At 40.1% G+C, this 13,552-nt stretch overlaps 1 protein-coding gene across 1 annotated transcript in view; it reads left to right on the top strand.

Annotated features, from left to right (window-relative positions):
• Positions 1–13,552, top strand: part of RHOBTB3 (Rho related BTB domain containing 3) — a 51,905-nt gene that overhangs the window by 4,822 nt on the left and 33,531 nt on the right. The window contains exons 3-5 of the mRNA XM_006019703.3: positions 4,886–5,078; positions 7,728–7,879; positions 12,693–12,804. Coding sequence (XP_006019765.1) covers positions 4,886–5,078; positions 7,728–7,879; positions 12,693–12,804 — 457 coding nt within the window. The remainder of the gene's footprint in view (positions 1–4,885; positions 5,079–7,727; positions 7,880–12,692; positions 12,805–13,552) is intronic.

Here is a 13,552-nt window from a genome sequence, read left to right as displayed (position 1 = left end):
ATGCCCCCTCCCCTTTCCCTGCCACACAAGCCACCAAGGTCCTGGCCAGGCAGCAGCAGCGGTGGCAGTAACAGCTCCAGCCCTGGGGCAGAGAGTGGCTGCAACTCTGAACTCAAGCCTTGGTCATGGTCAGACCCAAACCCACTGCCTGTCCCAGACCAGTACTTGAATCCAAACTGAGGCTTTTTTTCTGCATGTGGAGTGCGGAAAAAATGTTATCTTGGATTTGAGTAAATAAGGTACTTTGCTAAGTGGTTGTTCTGTTCTAAGAGTGCTGATCAGGCAGCTCGGCCTGTGGGATAGCATATCATCTCAGGAGTCTTGAAAGTGTGTCCAACTACTTTTATATACCCTTACCTTTAGTTTCATTCACTTAATCTAATGTCTAAGGATACTTAATGATTATTCCCCTGTATCCGCTGGCTCAAAACTATACCTTTACATTCCCAATTACACCTTACTCATGCCGCATATAAGGTGATGTCTGTTACATCTATTTTTACCTGAAAACAGGATTACAAGTTTAGTTTTAACCTTAGTCATCACAGAGTTCTTAACCAGGCCTGGCAGACTACAGCAAATATTTGATTAGAGAAAACTGATCTTATCCTAATTCAGTATGGTCTTTGTGAGTTTGTGCGACTTAATGATAAACTTGGTTTTAGCTAATCTTGTTGTTGTTGAGTTTAGACATGTGGAAATGTAGTTGGGGGTTTTGTGCTTGCTGCAGCTTTCTGGCCTATACCTGTGCTCCCTGCCAAAAATACTGCTCTGCTTTCTGGTCGCTGTGCTGTCTCTCCACTCCCTGATCTGTAGCGTGTTACACAGAAAGGCTGCCTGTGCTGCAGGTTGGCCAGCCCTGCAGTAGAGTATGAAAGCGTAAGAGTGATGTTGTAGTTGTGATGGTCCAGGAATTATCACAGAGGCAACGATTTCTTAGGGTGATATCTTTTAATGGACCAAATGGCCATGTCTACATGAGATGCTGACTGACTGCGCAGTAGCTTGTTACTACTGCTCAGTAGTGTCATGCGGCATGAACTGTGACACAAAGCTACTGTGCAGTCAGTGTCACCAAAAAGCCATGTGGGGACGCTAATGCACAGTAACTCCAGTTACTGCGCAGTAAGTAACAACTGTGCAGTCAGCGTCTCATGTAGACGCAGCCATTCTGTAGTTGGAATAGACATGGGCACAGACATAAGTGACACTTTTCACCCGATCTGGCCAAAGCAGTCTATAGCCATGACCAAACACAAGTGCATGGCTGCAGACTGCTTAAAAAAGGCTGATCAGGTGAGAATCTGAACCCTCATTGTGTGAGGGTTCAGATTAAGACGTTTCAAAACATAGTGTCTTTTGTAATTTATGTCTGCCTGCCAGCCTCTGAGCTGTTTTCAGAATGGGAGTGGGGAAAGGGAGCAGCAGAGGGAGTTTGGTTTGGGATTTTTTTCAGCCCCTACTGGAGGGTGGGGCAACCCTCCAGTGGTGGCCAGGGAACCCCTAGAACAAGCTCCCTCTACTCCCTTCCCCCTTCCTATTCTTAAAACTGCAGCCTGTCAGGGAAGGGGGGCCGTTGCTGGGGGAAACCTGCTGCAGGCTGGGAGCCAGCACCTAGATTCCCTTCCCCCTGGAACCAGAAGTGAACTTCTGTTTGGTCCGCAGGATTGTTGTAACAGAATGCTTCCTGCAAAGCGTTATGAGTTACAGTGGGGAGCTGCACTGTCTGCACCCTTAGACAAGCTTTCAAATGTAAGCTGCTTCTTTCTGATGAAGAATGTCTTGCATTCAAAAGCTTGTCTTAGTCTATCCCAAATACGTAGTTTGTCCAATAAAAGACCCCACCCTAAACAATTCTTGCCTTCTTATAGAGTATGGAAGAAATGTGCAAGGTAGTAATGGGGAACAGAATGTCACTCAAAAGTAGCACTGCAAAAGCAGATCCTGGCTGTGTAGGACACTAAAGGCAAGAGGGGACAGAAATCTTGAACAGCTTCTGAACAAAATTTTTGATCAGCCTGTTCTTTTAAGAGAAAAGCTGCAAGTGATGTTTTAGATTGCAGTGGCTCAACTGCTCTCTGCTCCCCTGGGATATAGATTTCTGCTAGCATAGTTATGGAGGTCAGGGAAGTGAAGAAGTATGTGATTCCCGATTGACATAGTTGTGCCCTGGTACAGATACCATGCAAGTAAAACTGCTTTTACCACTATAGCTGGTTTTATGTAAAGAGAATGGTTTTACAAAGTGCATACAATGGCTATACAAAGCGAAGCTTTGCACCCACAATTGTTTACAGCTATTCTTAGCTTAGACGTAGCCTCTGACTTGTCTGCATGGGGCGCTTTAAAAACGTAAATGAGTTAACTAAATTTGTGAAGTAAAAGTGCTTAGACCCCTGTGTGGATGTTATGATTCATATTCAAATGGCTTTAGTTTACTCTAGCTATCTAGCCAATACAGGGATCTCATGTATTTTAATTTACGTGTATTAACTTTACACCTTTAGTTAATTTGTCTGAGCTTTCCTGAGTGTCCTCATTCTCATGTACATAAACCCTAACAGAGGAGGCTTTCTTCAACATAACAGATTTTACAGAATTTACATTTGGTTTGTTGAGCTTTAGTACTCAGTTCCACTTTTGTAGCTAGTAGCTTGTAGTCTCCAAAAATAGGGCTTTGGGTAAGAGAACCTGCTTTGTTGTGTTTTGGCAATGTAATCAAGTTAAACTAATATTTTTAGGTAATACTGTTAGCAAAGCCCTGGCTTTCCATGACACTTTTGCTCAAACTGCTAAATAAAGCAGAGGTTATAAAACCATTTATATAATGTATGTAGGAACTGAGTGGAAGCTTTTTGTTCTTGTAAACGGAACAAAAATGTAGTGAAGCAGAATCTCAAAGGAGTGTTAGAGATAAATCTTTGTTAGTTGATAATAAATAAATATACATAATTACTGACAGTAGCCAAAATCAGAGAGAGAGAGAGTATATAAAGTCTATAAACTGAATAACAATTCAATCAGTAATGTATTTTGTTACTGAATCTTTTGTGCAGTATTTTAATGGGATTCATATAGATGAATGAAAAAATCTGACTTTCATAATTTTTAAAATTTACTTTGAAAATTCCATATATACACAACAAATGGCTTTGTAAACCCATACAAAAAGGTTCTACAGTACTTAACAGGGTTACAGTAAAGACTGGAAACTTCCACCATTGAAGCTATTTTATTTTAATAACATTTTGAGATCAAATGGTTTAAGGAGGAAATTGCAGTTTTCCATGAAAAGCTTATTCTTAGACACGAGCAAGAGTTTCATTTTCCATTCTTAGGATTCCATAAATTCATAATGCTGACTGCACACTGCAACAGCAGTGAAGAAGGTAGTGGTTTTGAGCTATGAGGTACTAAATGGCCTGGGCCTAAGGGACTGCTTTCTCTCTTACGTTACACTGTGATCCCTAAAATTAGCCAGGAGCAACCTCCTGCAGGTTCCAGCAGTGTGCCAAGTTTGCTTGGCAAAAATACATGCAAGGGTATCCTTGGTAGTTTTTCCTCAGTTCTCTCCCCCATGATGCCTACCAGAGTCTGAGCCTGAACATCTTCCAGAATCCCTGGAAGACCTTCCTATTTTGGGTTGGAATGTCTTATAGGTATATAGAAGGCAACACTAACATGGGATATTGTTTGGAGGGAGGGGTGTTGCTTTATAATTTATTTTAATAACTTCTATTGGCTTTTATGTTATTTTGTTTCTCCTCTTCAGTTCTCTTGTTCATCTGTTTTATAAGTTATTTTTGCTGTCTTCTGTCAGATGCCATGAACCTTTGTTGGGAAGATTGGAATAGAAATCTAATCAATAAATACCCTTTTTCGCATAAAGTACGTGCATCCTCAGGAGTCTGGAGATTTGGTGGAATGGGACAGGTGCCAACATTAATTGCTATGGCTCCCAGAGTTGCCCTGGGAGCTACAGCAATTAACGGTGTCAAATCTTTGGACCCCTGGGGAGCCCCCTAGCTGGATGATGTGGCTAGTCCACAGGGTCTGATCCAGCACAGCCTTAGATCTGGTTTGCCAGATCAGGCAAGCATGTGAGCTTGCTGCACAGGCAGACCGGGCATAATAGCTCCAGACCCAGCATGCCAAATCAAGCAAGTTCATGGGATCAGACCCAGTGTGTAGCCTTAGACCTGGCACCAGGCCGGCATGCAGGTCAGTCTGCAGCTGTACCCAACACTTGGCTTCAGAGCCAGCACTATTAATCAGGCTAATATGTAGGCTTGGACCCAGCACATGGTCCCAGGCCTGGTGTGCAACTCCAGACTTGGTGTTCCGGATCAGTTACCCATAAGATTTTTTTCAAGCTGCCTATCACTAACAGGATATATATTGTATTTGGTGGGGTGCTGTATATGAGAAAATAAGGTAAATACAAGGATGTCATGTGAAAGAGGCTAAAGCATCTTGCTTTGTCCCTAGAGGCATGTGTTTGAGTCTGGCTCTGGATTTGTATCAAACAAGCTGCTTCCCAGTGAAACTAGGTGTAGGTGGGCACATGGTCATTTGGGCTGTAGAGTTAAGAGACAGATTCTGATGTTGGCTACAGGCCTTAATGGTGCCTTAACAGTGTAAGTTCACTAGGCTTGGTTTGATTTTTGACCTTTTTTTGGTTGTTGACTATGTTGCCTAAATCCAAATAAAATTATATGGAGAAATGATAAAGCAAACCCCTCTTCTTTTAGCTGCATCTCTACAATCAAAAGTAATATTATCAGCTAAAACATAACTGTAATATGAAATAATATTTGCATAGTGTACCTTTATTTTTATCTCTAGGAGAGTGGATTCTTGACCCATATTTTTTTTTTCTTTTTAGGATATATTTGACAGTGATTGGTACACATCTCGGAATCTTATCAGTGGAGCTGATATCATTGTGATTAAATACTCTGTGAATGACAAGTCTTCATTTCAAGGAATAAAGGATATTTATGTCCCAATGATAAAGAAAGCATTAAACCACTGTTCAATTCCAGTCATAATTTCTGCTGTTGGTGCAAGAAAAAATGGTAGGTACTCATTCTTATATCATCAGAAGTTGAAGTATTACTTTGAAGGTAGATGTTAAGTCGGACACAGTGAAACAGTTTGCCATTCAGTAGATCAGTCAGCAGCAACAGTGGGAATTAATAATCTGCTTTGATTTTTTTGTGTAATGCGCTCCTGGATTGGTCATCATCTGTGGGGATTTTGACCTTTGAATCTGTAGGCACGAATCTGTAGTCTGCTTTTAAATTACAGGCCAGGTCCGTACATTAGCTCTTAAATATCACCTAGGGACAGAGAGTTGCAGTGTATTAGACTGGGTGACATAAGGACAAAGGGGCTGATCCCTCTGACGACAAAGTAGCAAGAGATGAAGTCTGTACTCAAGGTCATGTGTAGCTCCCACAGATCAGATTGAATTAGCTATGTAATAACAGTTGCAGTTTCTGGGTTTCAAACTTCCTGTGTAATAATACAAATCAAAATAAAAACTAATATTAAAAAGACCAGATCTAGTACCAGAACATTTCATTAAAAAAATTAACAGTTTGTGTATCTAAAAAGCAGATTTTTTTTTTTTTTAAGAAATGAAAATTATAGTCTTGCTGTCGTGGGTCCTGTCATCAGAATTCTTACACTAAGTAAAATTAAGTGTGGCTACTAGTCAGCTGGGAGATCTCCAGGAAAAATGCACCCTGCTGTAGGGAAGACATATTGTTTCTTTTGGTACTTTTTACGCAAGGGAAATTTGTCAAAAAAGCCTTTTGCCTTTTTGTTTACTTAACCTAAAAAGACAGTTTAGTGTGTTCATTCCTTATTTCATATTTCCAAGCATTGTGCAGCCTGATTTTGCCAGTTTTCATGTAGTCCAATAAGGTAGGGGTTTAACTTTTAAAGAAATCTGCACCTGTTCTACTTATGGATGCTTTCAGAAGTAAATAGAATAAGCAGCTTTTGACTCTGGTCAGATACAGACATTACACCTTTACAGGTGTAAGTGATCGGAAACCTGTCTATATTAGTAACAGAAGAAAATCTTGGTGCATAAAACCAGTCTATACCCATAATAGAACAGAAGTTCGGAACCAGCTTAAAAATGGTGGAACCCTCTGTCTAAGATTTGCCCTCCACCACCAAAGGGCCAATGTGTGTTCTGTTTGTTACAGATCAAAACTACGCTGCTTCTAGAAAACTGACTGCGTCTACACAAGACACTGACTGTGCAGTTGTTACTGTGCAGTCATTTAGTACTTGCACACACAAGTACTAAATGACTGCGCAGTAACCAGAGTTACTAAGCAGTAGTGTCGCCAAACGGCTTTCAGGTGATGCTGACTGCACAGTAGCTCACTACTACTGTGCAGTAGCATTGTTACACTTCGTGCCATGCGATATTACTGTGCAGTAGTAGCAAGCTACTGCACAGCTAGCGTCTCTTGTAGACATGGCCATTGCGTAACAGATCAGTTCTGCCTTGGGCTTTTTGAATGTCTGTACTTAGCCTGTATGTCAGAGTCAAAAGTTATTTTTGAAGTTAAAGGGTCAGATTAAAGTAAGTGTTTCTGAACTTTCTGCAAGTACTTTTCATTACCAAGAATAAGGGACATAATTTATGAAAAATACTACCTTTCTCTGGGTGCATCTTAGCCACTTTCTATCCCATGTCAATATTGTTTGAACAATCAGGCAAATAATTTTATTCTGTAAACTGAATACAAATGTTAGTATACATAAAAATGTACTTCATATAAAAATGTTACCCTAAGATTACCAAGGGCTACTTAGATGTCTTTATTTCTTCAGTGAACCAGCAAACCTGTTACTTTATTAAATCTTGCACCAATTTTCTTTTATATTTAACTAACATTGCAAAGCATAGAAGCAAAACAATCTGCTCATACAAATCTCAATAAAAGATTAGGGCCTAAATAAGGAATGGTGCAAAACAATAAAATGTCAGCCTACTTTGTATCGTGCTGTTTTGGATTAACCAAACCACAGAGTATCTGGATTTCTAAATAATGCCATGATAAATAAACCATGCTTTCCATTGTCATGCTAATCCAGGCCATCATGTCCTTTATGACAATTGTTGCTCCTTTCTCAGTTAACTGACAAACCTAGGAAAATACAAGATTTGGGGTAAAGATTAAATGCAAGATTCTAAATGTAGACTCACACAGAGCCAAATTATGACTTGTGCTACACTTACATAAAGAGAACTAGGGCTGCAGTGGTAATTCACCTCTTTCTCTGCTGTGTGGTCTTCCTTTCTCATGGTCAAAGTGTAAGGGGGTAAAAACATCTGCATGGGGACTACCATAATACACATGCGTATGGGGAGAGAATTAAAGTTGTTTTTATCTATGCAGCTTTATTCTTGTAGTTCCAAACTCTTCAGAGCTTTACATTCCAGTCTTAATATTCTTTTAACTTATATTTTTGTTTTAGTGTAACAAACTGCATTTATCTAATAGGCAATATTCTGAAATGATTTAAATAAATGTGTATGCTGCTGCATTAATAGGTGCCCTTCATTGCACACGTGAATTTGTTAGGTTTCAGCTTGCTGTTCTGTTGCTTACTGTATAATGTTTATCTTTAGTAGTTCTTAGAAACCAGTTTACCTTGGAGTATTTAATTAAAAGTATCTTGCGTAAATGTTTTCTCAGAAGTGCCTTGCACTTGCCCACTGTGCACTTCAGACAGGCGGAGTTGTGTTACTACTTCTGAAGGGATTCAACTTGCTAAAGATCTAGGAGCTACTTACCTTGAACTGCACACTCTCAATGACTTCTATATAGGAAAATATTTTGGAGGAGTGGTAAGTAGAAAATTGTGCTCTTGTAAATACAGCATAGGGCAGATATTCCCGATGTTTCTTTTAAAGTCCAAATCTTGGCTCTAACTTATAACACTGCAAAGAACATACATGAGAGAGTAGATAAATGAAACAATGATTTGACCATTCCTCTACACTACACATTTTTCTCTAAAATTTTCCACTGGTAGTGCATCTTCACTAGGGATAGCAATATTAGTAGCGCTAGAGTTTACCCTGTAGAAACTATTTTTGGAAATGTTGTGCCAACTCAATGAACAGAGATATTTCTAGTTAAAATTGACTAGACACCAGATTATTTATAAAATGCTTCAAATTGCTCAAGATTTTTAGTAGGATTTAGTATGACTTGCTCAATCAATCAGTTGTTTTCCACTTGAAAGTGGACATGCTAAGGTATTTGAAGTTTTATGCATTCCTACAGTTATCTTGTTTTCAATCATTAGACAGTTTAGAATCTCAAGCACTCTATCTAATCAGTTGAAATTACCATACGTTGATCTCCAGGATTAAATTACTGGAAAATGCAGAAATGGGTTGAAGAAAGTAAACTATGGAACGATGAACATTTGCATGACAAGTTAAACTTACGTTATTTAGAGCAAGGACTTATACCAGTACAGTTAAATTAGTACAACCCCTCTTGTATTCTGGTCTAGACATACTTTTTAAATGCTTCTACAAAATTAGTTGCATTCTAATGTTGGGTAGAAGATCAGCCAGAACTAACATTCTGGTACAAAAATGTATATGGATCATGCTTTAGATGTTAATATTATCACAATTACATAAATTATCTCTCAAAACTTATTTAAGTGGATTATCAGGCTAGTCTTCTTTTCTGGTAATGACATTTTGCCTTCGTGCAGGAAATTAATTGAATAAAATGCTTAAAAAAGGACCTATTTTCCTATTAAAAACAAGGACAAATTTTCTACTAACTTCAGTGAATAGAAGGTCAAACCCTTAAAGTTTGGATTTTTAGAACTAATGTTACAAAAATGTATGTTTGCAAATACAAACTGAGCAATTGCATGTATAATACAAATAAAAAACTTGAGAATTGCTGTGAAGTTGACCTGTTTTTGAACACGTCATTTAAGCATTTGTTTTCCTTAAAAATAGCCCATATTGGTAATTTGAGATTTTTTTTAAATTAATGTCACTTCTTTTTTATGATATGGGGAAGAGACTAAAGTTTGTTTGTTTCCCTAAGTAATTTCTTTTCTTCTGGGTTGGGTTTTTTTGGGTTTTTGTTTTTATTTTAGGAACATCAAACATGTCGCATGTTCTTCCCTCTTAACTAGGACTTCTTAAGTACCTCAAGATGTCTGTTTTGAGTTCTTACATCTTAATTATATTGTTTTTTTTAATTTAACAAAGACAGCCTTTTGACTGAATGTTCATTAGTCCCTGTAGTTAAGTAGGACTTAAGCTATTTAAAACTCTGTTTTTGTTTGAAGAATTTATGCTCGCAGTTGCTCATATATCAGTTGTTTCTGTTTTGATATCATTCTTTTCTGGTAGAATATCAGTTCTACAGTAGACGTGCACCAATACATTGGTCCATATCATATGAGAACTGATAAAAGGAAAATTGACATTACCAGCAATTGGCTTCTTTTGTCTGATGTAGCCGATAAATGCTGTGTGCATGGGTGCAGCTGCAGCATGCATGCAGCCAGTCCAGCAGCTTGGAGAGCAGGGTCCATCTGGTAAGTCTGTTGGGGTGGGGGGGCATATCAAGGCCCCCATGGTGAGGGAGGGAGTGGGGCTGGGAAAGGGCCAGGTGCTTCCCAGCCGGGTGGGGCACAGGACAGAACCCTGAGCAGCTTGTCTGAGGGGTGTGGGGAGGTAGGGGCAGCTCCCGCTGCTGCACACACTCTGGAGCGAGGCATGGGGGGCACATGCCCTCTGGATCTGTGCATGGGGCGAAGGCTGCAGTGGCAGCCCGTCTGAAGCCAGGGGCAGTACCGGGCTCTTCCCAGTGTGGGGACTGGGCCATGGCTATGCTCAGAGCGGGTGGTGGTGATGCTGAAAGAGGGGTTCGGGGGGTTATGGTGAGTTTTGGGGTGGATGTAGTCCACCCCAGAGCCCCCCTCTCAGTGCCACCTGCCCCAAGTGAAGCCCTGGCCCAACCCCGCACTGGGAAGAGCACGGCACTGCCCCCAGCCTGCAGTGGCAGCCTGCTCTCACCCCGTGCACAGATCCGGGGGGGCACGTGTTGCCCATGCCTCCCTCAGAGATATGTGCAGAAGCTTGAGCTGTCCCCTCCTCCCTGTGCCCCACCCTGGCTGGGCAGCCCCTGCCCCATCCCCTCCCTTACCATGGGGGCCTCGATATGCCCCTTCCCCCCAACAGACTTACAAGCTGGATGATGCTCTCCAAGCTGCTGGGCTGCATATCGGCAATCGGATCGGTATTGGCCAATATAGCTTATTAATAATCAGCCACCAATATTGGTCCAAAAAATCTTTATCGGCGCACCCCTATTCTACAGATCACAAAGCCCTCCAGAATCAACAAGATTTGAATTCTTAGTGTAAAAAATAAGGAACTTTTTTGGCACGTGCCTTTCACTTCTTCTGAAACAACATATAAGGAAACATTGTGAATATATTAACTTTATAAACATTTTACCTCAGGGTTTCTCTTTGAGTTCTAACCGAAGGTATTTACTTCGTGCTTGCTGTGTAAACTGTGCCCTGATGTAAAACTCCTTCTTGGTTAAGTACAGCTGTTCAAAGAGTCCAAGGCAGAATGTATCTAAGTAACGTGGTTTTCTTTAAGTTGCCTAGGATAGATTGGTAGCGAATAATGTACGTATTTATCCTTTGGTGGGGGACATGCACAGGCTGCCTACGTTGGCCAAGACTTGCAAGTTGGGGGTATTCCTGCTCTCTTCCAAGCATGCCCTGTGGGCTCCTGGAGACTTCCATGCACAGCTAAGCACCTGGGCCACCCCTGATTGGCTACTGAGCACAGGCAAGCATGCCTCCGTGTGAGCAGGGAGTTTCAGAGGGTTGCAAAGGAGGCTGGGATCGCAGAGGAGAACGATCTAACTTGAATCAATAGTTCATTACACTGGTCTAAACTAAATTGATTAGACTTGAGTGCACAGTGAACCAGGTGTTTCTTTGACTGGGTTCTGCCATTTTTTCCACCGGTCCATGCGCGCCAAACTTCTGTATGGTTATGGGTTTAGATAGATTTCCAGTCATTTGGACTGGAAGTAGAAGAGGTCTCACTTCCCAGGAAGTGGCCAGCTGCTTTCTGCCAATGAGTCTATGAGGCATGCTGAAGATTTGACATGTTCCCAGCATTATCATTAGATAATTTTGAGAACATGTCAAATCTCAGCATGTCTCATAGACTAGTTCATTGTTCCCAGTTTTTTGAGCTGGGATTGAGCCACATTGATGCCAATACCTGCACTTCCTTTTTCAGTACTCCTCATTTACTTTGAAATAATTCAGTATTTGCTCTAAAGCCATTTTTGCATTAGTATTTATTGCAATGCTGTTCATGTTTTTGACACCATGACTTCACTACAGTTGGGATTGACTGAAAAATTGCCCTACATTATATTTCCATCTGCATTTGTATATTTCTAGTTTAGAGAACCTCCTACAAGTGCTGAAAGCATTTCAGATGTGTTTCCATTTCCTTCTAATGTACAATCTAAAGAAGGACACTACCTGTTTCCATGTTTATTTTTGTCTCCAGAACCCTTTACGGCCATGCCGTATATTTTCATGAGGGGGCTATTCAAAAGTGATGGATTGTTCCATTTACTGTTTAAGGATGAGTGTGATGCCTTTAGTGATTGTGGGAACGTTAGACTCAGAATTGTTTTGTCACAGCAGTATTACTTGATTGCCAACTACATTATTCTGCTTTCTAAACTTGGCCCTAAGCATGGTAGAGTTTCTGTTTCTGAGAATTTTTGAGGCTCTGCTTTCACTTTCTAGTAACTTGAACCTGGTTTGCATAACCTCTAGTCTGTCTTTATCTGTATCATTGGTTCCAACTCAGACAAAGAAATAAGGATTCTTAAATACTTGACAAAGGCTTGTTCCCTTAGGAAATGAAATCTTAATAACCATGAGTAACATCCATATAAGATTTAAGGTGATAGCTACAGATATTGCTATATGCATTTGGTAGTACTGAAGCTTCACCTTTACCAACTGTACTTCAGTTCTTTACTTGTATTTCTTTATCCGTCTTACGCTATTTTCAGCCTCTTGCAAAACTGATACTTTCACTCCATGGACCATTTCTTTTTAGGGTGATAGTATGTTTTGTCTTTTATTTCTGAAAAAGCAAATCATGCTCATACATCATTTACATAACTTTTTTTTTACTTTATTTATATAATAAAGCAGCTTATACAAGTCATATTTTTCAATGCTATTGGCTAGTTCTTGGCAACATAATATGTATAGTGTTAGCTTGCATTTTGGTGACTTGCATCCTGATTATTATCCATCAGTTTCTGCTCTTCCTTGAAATCCTATTGCAATAGCTGTTCTGACTGGTACATTAATTGGTAACAAGTCAATGATTTCTGACTTGACTGAATGAAAGGAAAATTAACCATCATCCAGTCTATTGTTGTTTATTATAACGTACTGATTATTCAAATTTCAGAATGAAATCAACATGCACAACTGTTGACATTGGCATCAGTGGCAGTTGTGCATATAGACTGAGAGCAGTGAGTAAATATAGCATTTAACTTATTCTTAAATACATTTATTTGTAGATTTTAAAAATACATTTCATGTTTTAGTTGGAGTATTTTATGATCCAGTGCTTGAATCAGAAGACATCTGAAAAAATGAAGAGAAGAAAAAAACCCCACAAGTGCCATGGAGTTAAACCACCTCATCTTGAACAGCCAGGTGCTTAACAGTGTCCAAGCTGTACATTACTGTTCATTGTGTTAATTGTTTTCACCAACAATACTGATCAGATTGACTAATTATAAGCCTTTAGTACATTATCACTATTAGCACCTGCTGTCATCTGAGATTTTAAGCAAAATAGATTGTATAATAATTTTGGGAAGATTTAAATTAATTTCGGAATGGTTTGGTAAAAATGTAGATAATGTTATGAGGGATCATAAATTACAATTTTAATATGTTTTATGCAGAAGATTTAAGATTGTACACATGGAAGTGAGTAGAGAATCCAGTTAAAAAATTATCAGTAGAGTTTGAGTCTTTACAGTCTCTACAAAAGAAAACCAAAACATGTAATTATGTAATATTAACTGAGATTAGATTATCTCAGCCGGTTAGAGTGGGGCTGTCCTGCTGGCAGCCCATTGGCCTCATGTGGTCTGTGATGGATTAAATTGTGCCTCCTAGGCTCCTGCTTAGCCATTGTCCCCCCATCACTCTAGTTGCCACAGCAGCTGGAATTTCCAGGCTCCCCCTTCCTTGTCCAGCTGCCGCTTCCTGTCTTCCACCCGTGGGATGGGGTAGCACAAGCAGCTGAGGGTAAATCTGAGGAATGCTTTGCAGTTGGCAGTGAGCACGGCTGGTGGGGGGAGCAAAGGCAAATGGTGCAGTGGGGGGGAACAGGTGCTCAGTATAGTGGTGGGGGTGTGCCTTGCAGCAGGGGAGTGTCTGCAAGGATGTACTG

Source organism: Alligator sinensis, unplaced genomic scaffold (assembly GCF_000455745.1).
Source record: "Alligator sinensis unplaced genomic scaffold, ASM45574v1 scaffold223_1, whole genome shotgun sequence".
Lineage (NCBI taxonomy): Eukaryota > Metazoa > Chordata > Crocodylia > Alligatoridae > Alligator > Alligator sinensis.
This window is presented reverse-complemented; position numbering and strand designations above follow the sequence as displayed.